Raw genomic sequence first — 21,363 nt, forward strand, 5'->3', positions numbered from 1 at the left:
TCTTTTATTTTTATATATTGGCGTATACATTATTTTTATAAATACAATAAATTTCGTGCACCGTATGGAATAAAAACTAGTAATAAATAAGATTGACTTTCCCAATTGTCAATTTATGATAGTACTTGGAACATTGAACCCCCAAATTAAATTAATAAGAATAAACTACACCAACAAATTACAAAATAGTTACTGAATTATTCAAAAGTTTTTATTTAAATAATTAGATTATTACCTTTTTTTTGAAAGATCTGACTATCAAGCTCTAAGTGACTGTCTCAATTCCCGGGCAATCGCACCAAAAATTCGAGTTCCTTTTGGATTTCCTTTTTGATCAATGACAACGGCAGCGTTGTCATCATATCGTATTATCATCCCGTTATCACGTTTGAGTTCTTTACGAGTACGTACAATTGCAGCTCTGATCACTTCTAATATTTCTAGAGGTGTATTTGGTACTGCTTCCTTGATCACATCAACAATAACGTCACCAATATGAGCATATTGGCGATTACTAGCTCCTATGATTCGAATACACATCAATTCTCGGGCCCCACTGTTATCTACTACATTCAAATGGGTCTGAGGTTGAATCATTTTTTAAATCTCTTTTTTCAATGTAACAAAGGACGAAGAAAAAAAGAAATATTGTTTGTCAAAAGAAAAAAAAAACTCGCAATTGTTTTTTTTATTCCCAAGACAAAACTTCTTTCCTTTGGTTCTATATTCCTATCCTCAAATAATGAATTAAGTTTTTATAGGCATTTTTGATGCCGCTATTGAAATAGCCTTTTTGGCTATATTTTAGGCTACTCCGCTCATTTCATAAAGTATTCTGCCTGGTTTAACAACAACTACCCAATACTCAGGAGATCCTTTCCCCGAACCCATACGTGTTTCTGTAGGTCTTACCGTAACGGGTTTGTCTGGAAATATACGTACCCATATTTTTCCACCACGGCGAACATTTTGTGTCATTGCGTTGTGCCCCGCTTCTATTTGTCTAGATGTAATCCAAGCGGGTTCAAGTGCTTGAAGAGCATATCTACCGAAACAAATCCGATTACCTCGATAAGATATCCCCTTCCTTCTTCCTCTATGTTGTTTACAAAATCGGGTTCTTTTGGGGTTATATTAATGGTTGTTGTTTATGAATTCCATCTCTACTACAGAATTGGACATGAGAGTTTCTTCTCATCCAGCTCCTCGCGAAAAGAAAAATGACTAAAAAAATATTTAATTCTTAGTCTTAAGATATACAGGTAGTTAATGAATAATTGAATTTTGGGATTCTTTGCTTTGTGATTTTATCTGATCTATTTGAAATTTGTATATCTTGTTTGGATCTATTGGATATATATATACGAATATAAGGAATTAAACACGGATTCTATTTCTAGATAATGTCTTATCTTGGTTTTGTTATAATGTTATGACGAATCTTTATTTTTTTTTTATCATATTCATATTAGATTCAGATCGAAAAAATTGAACAATCAAATAAAATTAAACTCAAATTTTCGCGGGCGAATATTTACTCTTTTTCTAGTTCAGTTGTCGGGTTAACCCATGACCTCTCAGAATCAGAATAAAAGAAACGATCGATACGACAGATTGGTATCCATCAACGAGTAGAAGAACATATCTTATATTCAAATCGATTCGACGATCAATGTCAAGGATCAAAGAAGAAAATTATTTGGATTTTGACTCGCAGATTCATAACATTCAAAGTTATTTCTTGAAAAAAGAGTTGAACTGTAAAATAGAAAGAGAATGAGAGTTTTCGATTGGTGCAAGCAGTGCGGAAAAAAAATCATACAACAATGATTTTAACAGTTTAATAACTTAAATAAATTTTTTGAATAATTCAATAACTATTTTGAAAATTTTTAAAATTAAATCACTAAAACATAAATTTACTAATAATTTAATCAGTGTAGTGAAATTAACCTAAATAAAATACCGCTCATAAAGAAATTCAGTGAAAAGAAAAAGAAAGTTCAATTTTAAGGCTTGGTTGGTGGTAGGCAACGCAACCAAGCACGTGGTTGAATCACAGCAAGCTTCAAAATAAAATCAGCCTAAAAAGGATAAACTAAACATTTAGTCCTTTAATAATTTTTATTAATTTGATCCCTAAATTTTTTTAACCACGGTAACTTCGTATTTTTTAACTTGATTCATAAACTAGAATTCGGCTAAATTTTAAGAGATGAATTGGTATAATTTTGAAGTGTTACATTTTTATTATATTTATGTCACTAAGAATCAATTGGAATAACGTGATTCCCACTTATCACCCATCGAAAGACCGTCGTTTTCTAGTTTTGGGCACGCGTTTTTCATGCAACAATGAAAATCAATTTTCTCGCGTGCCAAACAACAATCTCCCCCACAAGAAAAACTACATATAAATAACCTCATCATTTTCTCTTTCAAATCCCATAAATCTCTTCTTATTTTCTTTCCATCAATCAAAATGAATCATTCAATTTCAAACCTTTCTTCTTCTTCTTCTTTATGGTTCAACTACACATGCACTATTTTCTCCTTCATCTTCTTCACTTTCACGTTCTCATTTTCCCTCTTTTCATTATCAATCTTCATTTTAAGATTAAAACTATGGTGTAAATGTTCAACTTGCCAATCATTCCTCACTTCAAGTTGGTCCAAAGATTTCAATAACCTTTGTGATTGGTATACTCACCTTCTTTCAAAATCGCCGACGGGAACAATCCATATTCATATCCTCGGCAATATCATCACCGCCGATCCTAAAAACGTCGAACACATATTAAAAACAAAGTTCGAAAATTACCCAAAAGGAAAACCATTCTCGATTCTCCTCGGTGATTTACTCGGCAAAGGTATATTTAACGTCGATGGTGATTCATGGAAATTTCAAAGAAAAATGGCTAGTCTTGAACTTGGTAGTGTTTCCATTAGAATGCATGCTTTTAATATCGTTAAATCGGAGATTCAAACTAGACTTATCCCTCTTTTAAACTCAGTTTCCGGTCAGGTTTTAGATTTACAGGATGTGTTTAGAAGATTTTCTTTTGATAATATTTGTAAATTTTCATTCGGGTTTGATCCTTGCTGCCTTGAATTATCGTTGCCGATGCCTGCGTCGGAGTTTGCGGAGGCTTTTGATTTGGCGTCGAAGTTATCGGCACAAAGAGGGTTGTCGTCGTCGTCTTTGATATGGAAAGTTAAAAGGGTATTGAATTTAGGGTCTGAAAAAGAGCTTAAAAGCGCCATTAAAATGGTGGATCAATTTGCTCAACGTATGATTAATCAACGACGGGAACTTGGTTTTTCCGACAAGAGTGATCTTTTGTCGAGATTTATGGCGACAATGATCGACGACGACAAGTATCTTCGTGACATTGTCGTTAGTTTCCTTTTGGCTGGTCGTGATACGGTTGCTTCCGGTCTAACTAGTTTCTTTTGGTTATTATCTCAAAACCCGAAAGTCGAGTTCGCCATTAGAGACGAACTCGAAAAGGTCACTGCCGGGTTTTCGCCGAGCGACGATCAAGATTTCGTAATGTTCGATCAAATGCGTGAAATGCATTATTTGCACGCGGCATTATGCGAGAGCTTACGGTTGTTTCCGCCGGTTCAATTGGACTCGAAGTTCGCTCAACACGACGACGTTTTGCCTGATTTTACTTTTGTAAGGAAAGGTACTAGGGTCACTTACCATCCCTACGCGATGGGTCGGATGGAACGGGTTTGGGGCTCCGATTGTCTTGAATTCAAACCGGAAAGATGGTTGAAAAACGGTAGATATGTACCCGAAAACCCATACAAGTACCCGGTTTTCCAAGCCGGGTTAAGGGTTTGTTTAGGGAAGGAAATGGCATTAGTGGAGATGAAATGTGTGGTTCTAGCCATAATCAAACGGTTCAACATTCAGGTTGCTGATCCGAATCAAGCACCAAAGTTCGCCCCGGGTCTCACTGCCACCGTGAGAGGCGGCTTACCAGTTCTAGTCCAACGAAGGGAAGCTTAATTGCTAAGAGAATTCCTTCACAAACTGTTAGAATTGAATTTGGTCGTAACTCAGTAAATTTAGATTAATTTCATACAAATGTTTGATGCGAGTTGACCTATTAAATTCCACAAAAAAAAATTTAACATCAGTCAAATTTATTAATTCAATAGATTTAAATTCGAATCTTCCCATTATTATAAAATATTATATTATATGAAATTATAATTCCACGTTATCTTTATCTCTTTTCAATAGGAGAATACTAAATAAATTTTTTTTTAAATTAAAATTTTAAAAAAACTGACATAAAATTACAGTTTCATACGGTCCCTCCTCAGCTCGCAAAGCAATAGAGAAGGTTCACATGTTAATTCATGAGAAAATAGTAAATTAATTTGTAGACCAAGAATAATATGGGCAACCGCCCCTGATTCGATGTGTACTTTTTAATTATTAGTATTTATTTTTCTGTGACAAGGGGTAACATGCATGCTTTACCGACAAGTTCATTAAAATAAACACAACAAGAAGCAAGAAAATGAATATACAAAAGCTTAAATAAAAGGTCAATAATTAATTAATTCTTCAATTAAATTAAATATTTAATTAAGTCATCAAAAAAATCAATTTTTGTGTAAGTCCTTCAGGTCGTGCCACATGGTAAATTTGGGTATTTTCTAAATATTATTCAAAAATATAAAATTATAAAAAGTCTAGAATTTTGAAAAAAATTAAAATTAAAATTTTAAAAATATCATTCCCATATAGCAACTTCATATTTACACTTAAAGATTTAGACCATAAAATCAAGCAACATATATGTTTTACAGTCTTAAGTGCATTCTTAGAAAAATGTTTCTCAACTCCATACCCTTTTAATTTACACATATTTTTAATATATAAGAGATAAGAGACAAGATTATATTAAAATATTCTCACAAAAGTCCAGAATAAATCAAAGATCTTTAAGATAAAATTTTAAACTGACCAAGTTAATTTTTACGAAATAAGGGATCCAGTTTATTTGATTCAAATAATTCGATCTTTAACGATTTGTTGCTTCACAAAATATATATATCTTCAAATATAAGTCCGCACATATCCACAAAATAACAAGTAATATTAGTCGATATCTCAGTATATAAGATAAACAGATCATATAAAAATTTTTGAAAAGTAATATTAATTAATGACTCATTTTAATAATAAATATTACGAGATTAATTATACAATGTACATTTAATAAAAGACAAAAGAGACCAAACTTTAGACATTATATTTATGGTCTAGACTTAGACACGTCAATATACATAATATTTTCTATAAAGATACAAATTTGATTTTTTTCCCTAAACCCATGTGCATAGTGGCAATATTTAATTTTGTTGCAAACTATAAGGTTTTGTTTATTTGTATATTTAAATAAATTAACCTATGAAAAGGTGAGACTAATAATTTTATAATCATATTTTATTTTAATTAATCACGAGGCATATGGAAACATGAAATATCATGGAATTACGTGCATGGCAGCAAGGAATTTAAGATTCTTTAGCAGTTGACTCGTAAGATTAATGTATGTGCACAGAAAATTTTTAGGTGCGTCTAAATAAAATTTTAATTTTTAATAATTTACATATTAAATCAAATTTTTATAATTTTAGGAGGTTAAAGTGTAATTTTATTTTTACTAATTTAAAATTTTAAAAGTTTTTAAAGGACCTAAATAATAATTTTTTATTTTAGGGGGGCCGAGGCCCCTGCCAGACCCCCTAGATTCGCCTCTCTGTATGTGTAGTATTATTTATAGATATATTTAAAATATTATTATAAAAATTATTAAGATGATAATATGTGTCTATTTATTTATTTTAATGTTGTCTCAATTAGTTCATTTTGTCAATCTAGTTATCACTTCTAAGTACTAAATGAGAGTCCACATATAATGTGGAACATGTTTGAAGCACATGGATCAAATTATGAACTTATCAGTATTTATCTCATGGATAAATTAGATTTTATGTGTTATAGGAAATAGACAATTTCAGTAAAATTTTGAAGGTTTTTTTTTTAACACGTAAGATTTAAGCTATCCATGTAATATGCAATGACAAAGTTAGGGGTAAGTAGGGGCCTTGGTCCCTTGATTGAATGGTGTTATTTCAATTATAGCCTATTCTAGTAATTATTTTTAAGCCCCTAGATAGTTTACAATGAAAATTATGCATTTTAAGCCCTTCCAAAAGAATACTATTTTTATTTCGTCCCTCTTAAAAAACTACTATCTTTACCTTTGGTAGTAGATATACACATGTTCTAAATACAATCCATATGAGATTTAAGCTAGCATTTGACACCTAACCTAACAATTAGGTTTATCAATAGAGGCATGTCACAACCCCAAAATGGAAAATTGTTGCTCTAGACCCTCAAAATTAAAAAAACCCCTAACTTAATCTATGATAAAATTACAATTTGCTCCTCCCAAAAAATATATAACTTAATCTGGTTTCTTAAAAGAATTTATGATTTCACCCATGTTTATCAAAGACCATATTAATACGACACCAATACTTAATCACTCAATTAAAACATTTTAATTCAAAATCAATTTTTTTTTGTGAAAAAGACAAACAAAACATATTAAACAATTAAAATCGGAAAGTTTGAAACTCTAGCAACTTCAACAATCACTGCTATCTCTTTTGGAATTTTTGCAAATACTTGTTAAAGCTAAATTTTTCTCTGAAGCCATTTTTACAAGATTGTTCATAACTTGATTTCTCTCTTTGGGGGATATGCTTGAGTTCTCATTGCTCCATAGTTTGTAAGATCCATAGTCGTATGGATGTCTTGTTGAGCTTTGACCACCTCCAAATTGTCAATGTGAATGGAAACTTTCTTGCATCCTTCCCTTTAAACAAAGGTTAGACCATTTAAGATTCCCCACAATTCGGCATCAAACACTGAACAAAAACCCAAATACCAATTATATCTAGCAATCCACAGGCCATCTAAGGTTAGCCCATCTTGCTTATACGCCACCCCTTCGACAGCAACCCATTCTGCTTTCAACTTAACAACGCTATTAGTAAATAAGTGAAACCAAGTACCTGTTGAATCAGAAATGTGATCAAACTTGCGCGGTCCAAAAAGGTCTTGTTTGAGTGTTTCAAATTATTGTTTAGCCCAACTTATCGAAGATTTGATGGTTTCAGAGTTCCAAGAATTTTTTTTTAAAATTATAGAGATAAATTTAAAATCTAAAAATGTATGAATGAAATTAACCCAAAACAAAATCCCAAAAGTGGAATCTCACCATCTTTGTAGATCATTAATGCACACGACTCATGCTTTACTTAATTTTGACAAAAATGGTTCTTTTTAATCAATCTTTTAGACTTAATTTTGATTAAGGCTATACCTTTTTTACATATGAAAATGGACCATTGGATCAATTCCCACCCGAAAAAAGAAATTATATGCAAACTATAAAATAGAAGAGACATTTAATAAACGTTTTCTTACCTTCAAACTAAAATACCTGCCTAACACTACCAAAACAACAGGCGGTTTTATTTTTGAACAAGCAAAAACTAGTCATGATTAAAGGTGGTTGTCGGTTTTAATATTTATAAATTAGGGTGAGTTTAGAAAAAATACATTTATATATTTAGGTTAAATTACTATTTGGGATTCAACTCGGTAACAACTTTCGTATTGGGGTTTGAATTTTTTTTTTGTTCAAGTTAGTCCTTAAACTTGGTAATTGTTCTCACATTGGGGTTGAACATTTTTTTATCCAAGTTAATTTGGCAATTGTTCCTATATTAGGGGGTTTGGACTTGACAATTATTCTCACATAAGGGGCTAAACTTTAGGATTTTTAAGAAAATATCAGAGGCTAACTCGGACCAAAAAAAGTTTAGGCTCTAATATAAGAACATTTGTCAAGTTCGAGAATTAACTTGAATAATCTAATATGAAAATAATTACCAAATTAAAACCCTTCCATATATTTGTCTTTCTTCTAAGTTTTCTACGTGGTTTTAATACTTAATTTGTCTTTTTAGGGTTTTTGGTTGCTTACGTGGATTCCATCATGCAAAACCACCAAACTCTATCACCAGCTTATGTATTATCTATTCCATTTTGCCATATTAATTTGTAAAATTATAAATGGATAAAAAGGTTGTTTGGTTGTTTTTGGGAATAATACCTTTGAATTTAGTTTATTCACGTGGTTATTATTATTAAAATAAGGTTGGTGGAGCTAATTTTGGTACATCACCTTCACATGTTACTCTCGAGCATCACATCATTAGGCGCATTTTTGCTATTAGCTATTACTACTACAAGGGTTAGAGCCTCTTAATTATGATCACATAACTACTGCTTCTAAAATCGTCTTACATTGCCACCTTTCTCCAATAAAATATTTACACGTGAATAAACTAAATTCAAATATGATACACCTACATTGAAATATTTATGTAATAAATTTATTAATAAATATGAAAACACATCATTTTATGTTTATAGATTGCATACATAAATAATTATATTTATCCAATATAAAAATAAATTGATGTATTTATTTCTTTAAATGTGTATGATTAAATCAAAATTAAAGTTTCAAATATACATTTGAACCACGATTAGAGTTTCACGTGTATAATTGTACCAAATTAAAGTTCATGTATAATTTTGAGATTTGTCCCTTATAAATACTTCAATATTAAATTACATTTAATTTGATATTTACTTTTATTTACTTTGATGAGTAAATACATTTATTGTGTAAATATTTCAATGTAAATGAAAAAAGATTTATCTTTATAATAATGTTAAATATAATTTTTTTAAAATATATATAATCTAACTCCATGAGTGGCATGGTTTAAAACTAGTATCAATAAATTATATATAAAAGGGCCTTCCTTCATCCACTTCTCTTTTATTTTCTTTTTCATTCAAAGATAAATAGTCAATTTTAGTTTTAATCCTTATATTAATTTCATTTAATATAGTCCTCTACTTTCTTGTCCACAAAAGATATATAGTTAAATTTCAGTTTTAATCAATTTACTATAATCATAATTGGGATTTACCCCTCATATATTAATTCCTTTTAATTTGATCCTTCCTTTTGTTGATATGTGCTATTCTCTTTTTGTTTTCTTTACATTACTAGAAAATGTTAAATTTCAATTTTAGCCCCTCTATCATGCATGGATTTGAGATTTTGTAATGACCCAGTTTCCAGTGGTATCAAAAAAGGCAGTTTCGAAACCCTGCTTTCGTAAATCGAGTTTGTAAATTGTTGAATTAAAAATTTGTTAAGCGATTTAACCGAATTTGTGAGTAATTATGGCTCAAGGACTAAATTGTAAAAGTTTAATCACTATAGATTTTTAATTAGATTAAGACTTGGGGACTTAAATAGTAATTAACCAAATGACCAAAATAGAAAATACTTTTGATATATGTTAGTGGACGGTGCATGTTAATTAGTTCATGTAATTAAGGTTTAAATTAGCTAAAACTTAATTAATTAAACTAATTAACTTTTAATCAAGTAAATATATATAAGTGGAAGTAGAGATGAATTCATACTCTCCAACCATCTGAAAATTCAAAACAAAAAGGGGAGGATGCCATTGTAGGGTTTCAAGCTTTTTTACCTTAATTTCAAGTAAGTCCCTAGCCATTTTTCTTTTATTTTTATGGAAAGTGAATCATAGGAGCTTGGTTTAGCTAGCCAATGTACTAATTTATAAAACTGTTAAAGTTTTAGAAAGTTTCCACAGTTGAGAATTGAATGAATTAGGTGTTAAATTGTTAGAAATTAAGTTTAGTATATTAAAATGACTAAATTGTAAAGCTTAATTGTTAGTTTCGTACATTAGGGACCAAATTGAATAAAATACAAATTGTCATGAATTGTTTGTAAGGATAAAAAATAGAGGGTCCTTAATGAGTTTTGGTAAAATCAGATTCTAATATGAGGCTCTAAATTGAAAGTTATGCTTGTCTCGATTTTAGGGACTAAACTGAATAAATTACAAAATATGTGAAATTTGTTGTTTGACTCTGATTTGGCTGGAATTTGATAATGTGATATGCTTTATGTTTATTCATAGCTAATGACAACATTGAATCGTCGAGAGGGAAAGGAAAAGCGAAAACCATCGATGAGTGGCGCACGAAATCTCGATTTGTACATTTATGATTTAAAGCCATTTTAATTGATTGCATTATTTGCATATGAGAGTGTCAAGATGAGTATTTAGTGATAAATTGAACTATTGGTTTGAGCTTGAATATGAATTGTCGAAATAGAGGACTAAGGTGAATAAAATGTAAAACAACATGAATTAATTGAACTATGATATGTGTTATGGAATTGAGTGAAAATATATATTAATGATATGAATTAGATATGATATGTTAATGAATTGAGCTATGATAGTGAATATGTTTGATAAATGGTAATTGTACTAAATTGTAATGAGTTGAATATAGTACCCTATTAGCTGTTTGGGCTGTGTCGAATATAGTTGGCATACCATAGGGTTGAATTGAGTACGAGATTATGCGCTTATGCACCAGGATGCACTTCGTGTGCCAGATTTGTGCTTTGTGCTCCAGGATACGCTTCGTGCACTAGTATGCACATACGTGCCAGTTTACCTTATTTCAGTTTATTTGATGATGCACTTCGGTGATAGTTTGGTGTGTTGGTTGGACGAACTGAGTATCCTTCTGACTCTGAGTCAAGTTAATAAGGGTTACAAATCACAAGTTAGTAAATAATTCGGATAAGGTAACATGAAATACTATTAAGCCAAACTTGTAGCTATGTAAGTTGAAATAAAGAAGATATATGGTTATATTGTGATTTAGCTGAAAATGAGCCCTGGGGGCCGAAATGAATATGAAGGAGTCATCGGACTCCAGAACCGGTTCGAATGTTATAAATACTAAAGCAAAAGAAATGAATGTCTTGGTACATGAATGATATGTTTCTATTAGCATTTTGTGTAATGCATAAATGAGTGCTTGATCATGGAATGGTATGGAATTAGTATGAATTGAATGAGTACTAATGGTTAAATAAGTGGTTCATTTTAGTCTTTTGGCATGTATCTAGGAATTTTAGGCTAAAGGTCTCAAATGTTTAAGTTGCACATGAAATGATCTTTTGTTAATGATTTGAACTTGTGTTTGAATGGATTTTAGTTGGTTTTGGATATATGAATTGGTTGTATGAGAATGGATATAAGTGATTTTAGGTCCCTTTTAACTTGTAACATATTGGCTTTGGAAGAAATAGATTGTCACACCTCGATGAAAAACCTCTAACGTCGCGACGAGAAACAGAACAAGGTCCATGTAGCGATGTCGTTGATTTGAGGTCACGATGGGCCCTAAATAGAGAGTCACGTTGTGATGAGGAAACCCCAAAGTTGTGATGTCAGCTCGAAACTTTGTATTCTTTATATTTTGGTCTATATCGACCTTAGATTGGCAAACGAGCTTTCGCAAGCGTGTATAAGATTCGAAATTGATTATATAATGTTTAATATGTATGAATTACTTATAATTAAATGTATATTGATCATTGAATTGAATGTTATAATTATAGTAGCTCCGGCAACAAATGTGATACCTTGCAGCTCGGACCCGACGATCGGGTCAAGTGTCGGGGTGTTACAAATTTAATCTCTACACTTTAATTTCTAATATAATTTGGTCTTCATATTTTTATAATGTTATTAGTTAGTCCAAATAGTTAATATTGTTAACCTTTTTTTTATTAAAAATTTCGTTGTTATATATAATTTGAATGCTCTAAAGATCTTTCAGGTTTGCATTGCCTTTTTTTGACATTAAAGACAATGGCCAAATTTCAATTTTGGCCCCTATACCATGTTGAAACTTGGATTAAATACATGTACTTTGATTTTTAACATGTATAAAGACTTAAAGCATATTTTAACATTTAAGTTTTTACTCTATAATTTGACACAAATAAATATATATTGAGCTATTCTATTAATGTAAATGGTAATTAAAATAAATTAAAAATAATTTATAGGTTTAAGGCTACATTATAGTCATGGGTTTGAAACGAAACTAAATGCTTTTCATATTTTGTTTCCACTAATAAAGAATGCAATAAATGTGACACCAAATTATAATAACTTTATTTATTAGGATTTCTTTAATGGGTTTTAGAGAAATTGCTTAGCTTTTTCTTTTGTCCCTTTCACAATTGGGGAATTATTTTATTGTTTCACAATTTTTGGAATTTTGTTGAAATGAGAATTACATAAATTTTCACATGTTAATGTTATTCTCCTTCTAGAAGAGAAACTTTTTTCAAACTTTATCGAAAACAGTTCTAAGTTAATTGGTTGAATCGAAAATTGATAGATTTAATGATTCAATTACAGTCTTAAAATCGAAAAATTAAAATTATAAGAAAAATCAATAATTAATCGTGAAACAAGTAATCAATTAATTAGAAATTTTTGACAAAATAATATGTTTATTTTCTTAGTGCTTTGACTTTTGACCTATAAAATTAAGTTAAAATTAATGCTGGGTTCTGGATTTCATATGCTACATATATTATAAATAAATTAAAATTTTCAAATTAATAAGGTATTTAGGAATTTCGAATTCACTATAAACAATCATCTAATTACAAATAGTAGATTTAAGAAATAATCATGAATACTACTCTTGTATGTGTATTGGTTTTAAAGGTTTAATATAATATTTGACATCCGAATTTGACATTTTCTTAATTTGGTATTTAAGCTTCTTCTTTTTGACTAATTGGTATTTAAATTTGTTAAATGTTATACAAATTACCCCAAAACGTTAGCATTGTTAGTTTTTATTTTATTTTATCAAGGGATGACCGACATATGACAAATAATATGAAATTCAATAGCAAAAATAATTACATTTATTTGAAGTTCCCTCCGTTTTATTAAGAAATATGTCCACATTTAGCTTTTCATTGGGGTTGAGATTACTTTGATTGGTAATGTTAAGAATTATTCAATAGAGACAGCATGCTTAAAGCATGACTTAGCCTTCACAAAGACCTCAATTTCAAAAAAAAATTTGTTAGTATCAAAGGAAGTCCGTGTCTAAAAATTGTGCTTTGAGATATGCTTAATGAATATTAAAAAAAAGAAAATATGAGCTTCAAAACACAAATTAAAAGAATCTCATTATGTAAAATTTAAAAAAATTGAATTAAAAGTAATTAAATATTTAAATAAAAAGAAGAAAATAAATTCTAAGTCATCTTCCACTTGTGCATAATAAATTGATTACTTTTGCTACCTCACAAAAAAAAAACACTGTTACTTAGTATATTGGAGTTGTATAACATTTGTCAAGTTTAGGTACCAAATTGGACGAAAAATAGCTTAGGTATCAAATTAAGAAAAAGTGTCAAGTTCAGTACCAAATTAGAAAAAAGAACTGAGATACCAAATTAGCAAAAATGTCAAATTCAAATGCTAAATGTCATATTAAGCCTTCTTTTAAATCCAATCTCGGAAACGCTAAAGCCCTACTTATCACTTAATAGAGTTATTTTATTTAAGATTATGTTATCTTTTACAAAACAATATAATTATATCCGATATTTAATTTTAAATAAAATATGAAACATTTTAAACATTTAACCTTATTCTAAATAAAAATCAAATTTTAATCGTAAAGTTTTTATAGGATTATATAATATTAAGTAAACAAAATAAAATTAATTAATTAAAATATTCTCCATTAAGTGATAGGTAGATTTTATCTACTTATCTTTTCTACACTTTTTTAGAAAAGATTCTATCAAAATTTTTATTTTAGATTATCAAACATGTGTAAAAAAATAAATCATTAAAATATTAGTTTTCAGTTGATTTAATTTTTTACACTTAATTTCTCAATACTTATTTTTTCAATACTTAATGTTTTAGTTTATCAATCATGCCTAAGCAAAATATATTCATTTTTGGATAAACTACTGTAGAGTGTAGAGATCGCCCAATTATGATTTTTTTTTTTTTTGGTCACCAACTATGAAAAGTTACAAAATGGTCACTCAACTATTTAATTTTATCTTTTTTCTTCACCTGCTGGCTAATGTGTAAATAGAAATACCCAAAACTCCAAGATAGTTGGGAGGCTAAAAAAGACAAAATCAAATAGTTGAGTGACCATTTTGTAACGTTTCATAGTTGGTTGGCCAAAAAAGAGAAATACTAATAGTTGGGTGACCATTTTATAACTTTTCATAATTGGGTGGTTAAAAAAAAACCATAGTTGAGCAATTTAATTTCCGATTAAGTTTTTAAAACATATAATAGTCAAATATTGAAGTGCTAATGCTTTTATTTTATAAATTTTAGAGACCAAAAAACATTTTTAAGTTTAATTCATGATTTGGCCCATAAATTATATCTATTTTCTTACTTTGATACCTAATTTTTTTGTCCCAATTTTGTACTTAAAGTACATTCAAATTCTAATTTGGTACCTAAAGTATGCCCCAGTTATATTTTTAGTCCAATATTTTGACAAACGTTTAAAAATATTCTCATAGCCAATCACAAAACACCACATGACATCTTTATGTAAAAAAATTATTTTCTTTTATTAAATGTATATACACATTAAAAAACTTAAAATGAAAATAAATATATAAAATTCAGAAAATATATATATAATCTAGAAAAAATATAAATTATAAAATAAAATTTACAAAAATTATGATAATTGAAAAGAAATTTTTGAAATTAATAATATTATTACAAAAATTGTAAAAAACTACAAAAAGGTTTAAAATTCTTTTTATATAAATTCTAAAATATATAATTCTAAAATTCTCAAAAAAAGTATTTAAATTTAAAGTAATTGCAAAAAAAAGTTGAAATTTAATTACCTTTGTTAAATTTTATAACATTTTTCAGTTTTTATTAAGTAAATGCAAAGGTATTTTGTTACCGTTGAAATTTAATACGTTAGACTAAAGAATAAATTAGTCATTCTGTTAAAAATTCTATCCATTTCTACTGTTAAAAAATAGACCCTATACGTCAGCATGAGATACACGTAGCACGCCACGTAGAACTATCTAATTATTCCATCAAACACATCAATTTTTATTAGTAGAAATAGATAAAAAATTTTAACAAAAAAAATGCTACTTTGTTCGTTGATCTAACGTATAATGACTAATTTACAATTTTAGTAAAAGAAATAAAATACAATTTGACTCTTAATATAAAAACCTCTATCATATTTTTACCATTATATCTTATGGGATTCGTTTTTGTAACTCATTGAACGAACCAAAGAAAATAATTCAATATAAATATTTTTCCATTTATAAATTCCACAAACTTTAACATATATATTCACCAACACAATATATATATATATAGGAAATCCACTATGAAATTAATATACTTCAATAGAATCTCTTCATGTTCGTTTTACGATAAACGGAGATTAATTTTTAAAATTTGTAATTATCTTTTCCAATGATAACATTTTCAAAAGTTTGAACTCGACTTTTGAAGTACACCCAACCTTTTGTAGACAGCTATATATAATTTTCATGCTGTCATGAATAACAATGACACTTCAAATATATATATATATATATAACTAAATATTAATTCGACCCTAGTTCTTAATTTATTTTTTTCATTTGAAAATGTATTTTACGATCCCAGGAATATGAGTGTTCATGAAATAATCATCCCAGTTGATGCATTTAGGGTCGAAATAGAACATATCGTTCTCCGCTAGGCTGGATCTCGCCGCCATTCGTAGCTTCTCGGTGTTTATGTCATCAAATCTGATAATTCAATAGAATCGATTATTACAAGGCACAAGCATCAAACTAACAGGGATCTCCTCGGAGGGAGGAGGGCAAGCAATGGAAATTCTTTATTGCTTCTTATAATTGATTATTGCACTTTGCCTCACCCTAAATATTTTATTAATAATTTCCTAACTTCGCCTTAAGAATTTTAAAATTTTCAGACCTCAATCTTGACATTAAGTCGTAGCTACACCATTGTGCCGTTCGATGTTTCTTAAGATTTGATAAAAATAAAAATAAAATAAGAAGAATTTATAGATACATACATTGCATCGAAGAACAAGTAGGGTCTGTAAATGTCTATCAACCGAGTCACGAAGCTGATTTTCCTGTTGAGATCACTGTAAACTCCTTGAAAGAAATGGCAAAATGCTGTATTTGCAAATTCCAGTCCCTGAAAAAAATGAATTATACTTATTTTACGGTTTTCACCGTAATCGATAATCGTAATGTTTATTACATATGCAATTGAGAAAAAATATGAACTAATTAAAATAAGGACGAGTTTGAGGTAAGAGTGAGTAAAAGTTTTTTCGAATTGACCGGCTTTCGGTTGAATCAATTATGATGGTTAATTTGATTAGGTATAGGTTCAATTATTGCAAATCAGTTGAATTCAACCGACTTTTAATAGAAAAAAATGGTTTAACCGATTTTAAATCAAATCAATTAGGTTAGCTAAGGTCACGACGTAGCTAGGGGTTGGCCTTCACCTTCCTTGTTAAGTAAAATAATATTAACTTTACTCCTCCTTAAAATATTCAATTTAAGCCCTTTGTAAATAAAATTTTTATTTTTAGCCCTCTAATACTAAATTCTTAGCTTCACCTCTAGTTAAGCTAGGGGTGAAGACAGAAAAAAGTTTTAGAGGCCTAAATTAAAATCATAAATTTTTGAAAGAGTCAAAAGATAATTTTACCAATATTATACTAATTTATAATTTTATAATTTTTAAAAAACATAAAATAATTGTACTTTTTAAGAAGGACTAAGACCATTAACTACTCCATAGATTTGTAAATTTATACAAAAATTAAAGAAAATACGAAGGAGAAGGAGACTAGAGCCCCTACTAGCCCTACTCCCCATTTGGTCTCTAGTTAAAGCACGAGGTTGGTTGGTTAAGTTAATTTTTCGATGTTTTTTAAAAACAAACCAATCGATTGCACACCCGTATTATTATTACGAACCTTCAAAGGGAGCAAGTATCGAAGAGCCATGTATCTATGGAAGCTGGCCATGCTATCCATGACACGAATTTTACCAACAATAACAGCCTTCCCATCTTTGTTGATCCAAGGTTTCTTGGAGAAGTATCGGTAGCCAAAGTCTTGGAGGCTAAGGTACTTGACCGGGTTCCTCATCGACGAACCCACTTGGTAGATCGTCTCCGATGGTTGGTTCGATGCATGGGCTACCATGGCTACGATGATGGCATTCACCACCATGTCAGCTGGTATCTGAAAAAATAATATGAAAATTTTCATACATTAATGATGTGATTTTGAGGCAATTGCTTGTTATGTAGATGAATGAAAAACCGGTTAAACTCTAGTTTTGGTCCCTCTACTATACTAGAATTTGAATTTAGTTCTTGTACATTAATTTAGTAATGTTAGAACCTAACCAAAACCGGTCAGTTGAATAGGAAACTGGTGGTTTGATCGGTTTGACCGGTGACATAAAATTAGAAATAAATTAAACCGCTTTTGAATTGATAAAAATAGGAAATCGAGACAAAAAATAGGCGGTTGAATCAGTTGAACCAATTTATAATTTTTTTGAATATTTATATGAATATTTATTTATTTATTTATTTTCTATTAAATCAATGGTTGAACTAGTTTAATCAATTTGACCACTTGTCCGATTTTTAATTTATTATTAATATAACATAATTTGACTCTAGGATAATATAAGCGATGGAGTAGCCCTAGCCACCAAAATGGTAAAATTGTATTTAGGACCTTTTAAAAATTGTAAAATTTTTAGTTAGTACATTGATAAAATTACATTTTGACTCCACAAAATTTTAAATTCAATATTGATTGTCCTTAAAATGATTTTCTAGCTTCACTTCTCTTTGGTTCTATTCTTTTATAATATCATTAGTTAGCGAATAATTAAATTATTAACTATTCCACTTACTTGGATTTTCTTTTAAAAACACCATTTCTTTAAGAGAAAATTCTCGTCAACACTTTTAACCGTAATAGTTAACATTGTTAAATATTTGAATTAACTAATGATATTATAAAAGTAAGCCCCAAATTATGTTAGATTAAGGTAAAAGAATTAGACCCCAAATTTAAGGATAGTAGAGGAACCAAAATCAGAAATCAACCAACATTTTATTGAGAATTGAACTCACCAGGTCAACAACTGAGTCCACATCACCGAGGAAGAAAGTCAATTTCCCCTTAGCATAACCCATTGCAAGGCTATCGATGGTTCTGTACTTATAAACAAAAGAAGTATATAAATAACTAATTATAAAGAAAACTATAAACAAAAAAGTTAGAGGACTAATTTAGTAATAAAACCATAAATTATAAAACGATAGGGGTAGCTTACCTAACACCTTCAGCCCAACCAGGAAATGGCTCTTTGAAAGTGCTGGTTATGATAGTAGGTCTTAATATGATTGTAGCCATATTTGCTTTGAATTCCCCCACTAGCATTTCTCCCATTGCCTTTGTAAATACATATGTATTTGGCCATCCATAAAATCTTGCCCTAAAATTTAATTTTCATAAAATAAATAATATAATATTTACTTTAAATGGAAAAATAAAATATTTAACTAATTGGACACAACTTGATTCGATAATTTTTTTACATGTTATAATTTATAAGTTTGGAAAGAGATGGTAATGATAGAGTTTGAACCCTGATTTTCGGTAAGTATTAAAATGTAATTTGAGGCATTCTCACTTCGTCCCTTCATAGATGGTTGGGTGTGAAAATTATATATTTTTGTAAGAGCTAAAATGTAATTTCACCATTGTATTAGTTAATATCTTTATAATTTTTTAAAGAATTAAATAAAATTTTTTCATTTTTGGAAATGGCCAAAATGCAATTTTTACATGTAACTTATAATTTTAGAAGGTAAAACCTACAATTTCCCCATTTTTGGGGAGACCAATGCCTTCGCCTACCCCCTTGGCACTGCCCTTGGTGCCATGTATGGCTCACTCCAACAAGACACTTTCATTCTATGAACCTCATCTTCTTTGGCTTGAGCTCTTGATAGAATCAGGAGACAAAACTCTAGCTTAATTCAAAAAAAATACCAACCCATTAGGGGTCTACAAAATCTAGAAAATCGACACACGTGATAGTTCACAAATTTAAAAAGAGATAGTTTGAACCCTGATCTTTGGCAAGGACCAAAACGCAATTTGTGACACTCCCTCTCACGTCCCCTTTGTAGGTGGATCATGTGTGATGCATAGTTTAGTCCAACAATGCCATTTAGTTATGTAAACCTTGAATTTGGCTTGAACTCTAGACAGAATCAAGAAACAAAATCCCAACTCGATTCAAGAACAATACCGACACATTAAGAGGTTCATCCGACTCCTAGACAGATAATACTTTGAAAACTTTTTTGAAAGGAATGATCACCACTTAACATATATATTCTCTTAAATTTTAAATTCTAAATCTCTTACATAATCTTAGGTTTATTGGTGCTGAGTTTTATTGAAGGATCGAATTTGAAATTGATTTAAACTCGGAAAAAAAAAAAGGATATTACCAACCTTTGAATGCCCAAATCTTTCATGGCTTGAGTAATATCCTTGTCTGAAGCACCTAGCAATCTCAGTTCATTCAATTTTTGTTCAATAACATTTTTCTCAAAATTAATGTCTAAGCCTGAAACACCATTAAGTGTTTCTCCCATGCTGTATGAATTTTCAAGTATAAGCCCTGTCTTTTCTCCTGACACATAAGCTGTAAATGAATACCACAACATTAAATTAAATCATCAATTGCATAAAAATGTACACCCCTTTATATAATAAAAAAATTAAAAAACATTCATATTTTATTGAAAAAAGGTAAATTTACCATAGCAGTCCCTATATTATATCTAGGATTACGTTTTGAGAAAACATAACACACTGGTCCCTATATATTAGATCAAATAAGTCTTTCGCTAAAATTAAGTGAATTAAATGGTTTTTTTTTCCAAAAAAGGATCAAAATGCAATTTGAAGTATAATATAGGGACTATTATACACTTTTACCAAAAAAAAAACATTGTTTTCCGCCAACCTGTGGATACATGAACCAAAACTTTTAGTTTCACACATTTCTTGGCGAAATTTGCAACAAATTTAGCTCCAAATGTGTTGAGACCAAGTGCCACATCATATCTACATGAAAAAATAAAAACAAAAATATAGTTTAAATTATAATTGGAAAATATTTTCCACTATTTGATATACTGACAACATACATTCAAAGGCATAGTTAGAGTGGCAGACATTAACTATCATCTGATTTACTGAAAGACAATAAATATATATATATATATGTTACCTCTCGTCAAAGTTGGTTGTAGCAGCAAGGTTAACCACAACATCAACTTCATTCAACATCTCTTGTACTAAATTACAATCTTTAACGCCCAAATCTTCATGAGATATATCTCCTGGAATTAGTGTAATTTTCTCGGATATGAATGAACTGAAATTTTTCCCGCATTTTTCTTTCAGGACTTTGAACAAATCCTTTCCTATAATCTGTCACAAATAAAAAACGATATCATATGTTATTCGGATTCGAGTATATATTTAATCCGAATATAAACACACCTCATTGTGCAAGCGGTGGATAGCGGATTTATGATCCGCAGCACGTAAAAGAAGATAAAACTTCTTCACATTTGGTTGAACCCTCAGTATTTTCTCCACAAAAACTGCATTTTCAAAACACATAAGTCAACCGAATGAAAGCTCAATTGGATGTATATATGTAAGTCATGTCCTCCTTATTATTGTAAGGATAAGAGTAATATTCTTACTTTTTGCCAGAAACCCAGCAGCACCAGTGACTAAAATGGACTTGCTATCAAGAAAATGAAGAGCACTCCCTAATTCCATTGCCAAAAAATAAACCCGAAAGAAAGATGTTTTTGTTGTTGTTGTGATAAAACACAGTTGCCTTGAGGTTTTAAAGGAGATGTAAGGGACTCAACATGTATATATAGTGTCCATTCAAGAGGAGAAAATTGAATAAGGAGGTGGAGTGGAGTACACGTAAGTGGTTGGGAGTTTCATGGGGTTGCCCATAATATTACTATAGTAAATGATTGATATAAAATAAATTATTTTATGTATGAGTAATAAAGGTGACATATTTGGGTTTATTTAATTCCTAAAAATAGACTAGCTGGTACAACTTCAAAATCCAAGAAAATCTACATAAATGCTAA

General features: G+C 29.7%; 3 protein-coding genes across 3 annotated transcripts; 1 reads left to right on the forward strand and 2 right to left on the reverse strand.

Annotated features, from left to right (window-relative positions):
- Nucleotides 1–258: 258 nt before the first annotated feature.
- LOC128042929 (50S ribosomal protein L14, chloroplastic-like) lies at nt 259–597 on the reverse strand. The gene has a single exon (XM_052634403.1). The coding sequence runs from the start codon at nt 595–597 to the stop codon at nt 259–261; it is 339 nt and encodes a 112-aa protein (XP_052490363.1).
- Nucleotides 598–2,453: 1,856 nt separating this feature from the next.
- LOC105790009 (cytochrome P450 94C1) lies at nt 2,454–4,100 on the forward strand. The gene has a single exon (XM_012617380.2). The coding sequence runs from the start codon at nt 2,483–2,485 to the stop codon at nt 4,019–4,021; it is 1,539 nt and encodes a 512-aa protein (XP_012472834.1). The 5' UTR covers nt 2,454–2,482; the 3' UTR covers nt 4,022–4,100.
- Nucleotides 4,101–15,460: 11,360 nt separating this feature from the next.
- LOC105790010 (fatty acyl-CoA reductase 3) lies at nt 15,461–21,118 on the reverse strand. Its single transcript, XM_012617381.2, has 10 exons — nt 20,953–21,118; nt 20,744–20,847; nt 20,469–20,671; nt 20,202–20,302; nt 19,685–19,877; nt 18,492–18,653; nt 18,289–18,370; nt 17,108–17,377; nt 16,184–16,311; nt 15,461–15,890 (listed from the first exon to the last, which is right to left on the reverse strand). The coding sequence occupies exons 1-10, from the start codon at nt 21,029–21,031 to the stop codon at nt 15,737–15,739; spliced, it is 1,476 nt and encodes a 491-aa protein (XP_012472835.1). The 5' UTR covers nt 21,032–21,118; the 3' UTR covers nt 15,461–15,736.
- Nucleotides 21,119–21,363: the final 245 nt, after the last annotated feature.

The sequence above is a fragment of the Gossypium raimondii genome, chromosome 8 (assembly GCF_025698545.1).
Source record: "Gossypium raimondii isolate GPD5lz chromosome 8, ASM2569854v1, whole genome shotgun sequence".
NCBI lineage: Eukaryota > Viridiplantae > Streptophyta > Magnoliopsida > Malvales > Malvaceae > Gossypium > Gossypium raimondii.

What these genes read in the sequence shown, in the direction of transcription:
- LOC128042929 (XM_052634403.1), bottom strand. Translation starts at nt 597, where the DNA reads ATGATTCAACCTCAGACCCATTTGAATGTAGTAGATAACAGTGGGGCC.
- LOC105790010 (XM_012617381.2), bottom strand. Translation starts at nt 21,031, where the DNA reads ATGGAATTAGGGAGTGCTCTTCATTTTCTTGATAGCAAGTCCATTTTA. An exon ending in TCCACCGCTTGCACAATGAG is followed by an intron (nt 20,672 to 20,743) that starts GTGTGTTTATAT and finishes TATTTGTGACAG; the next exon opens with ATTATAGGAAAGGATTTGTT. An exon ending in GGTTGGGCTGAAGGTGTTAG is followed by an intron (nt 18,371 to 18,491) that starts GTAAGCTACCCC and finishes TTATAAGTACAG; the next exon opens with AACCATCGATAGCCTTGCAA.
- LOC105790009 (XM_012617380.2), top strand. Translation starts at nt 2,483, where the DNA reads ATGAATCATTCAATTTCAAACCTTTCTTCTTCTTCTTCTTTATGGTTC.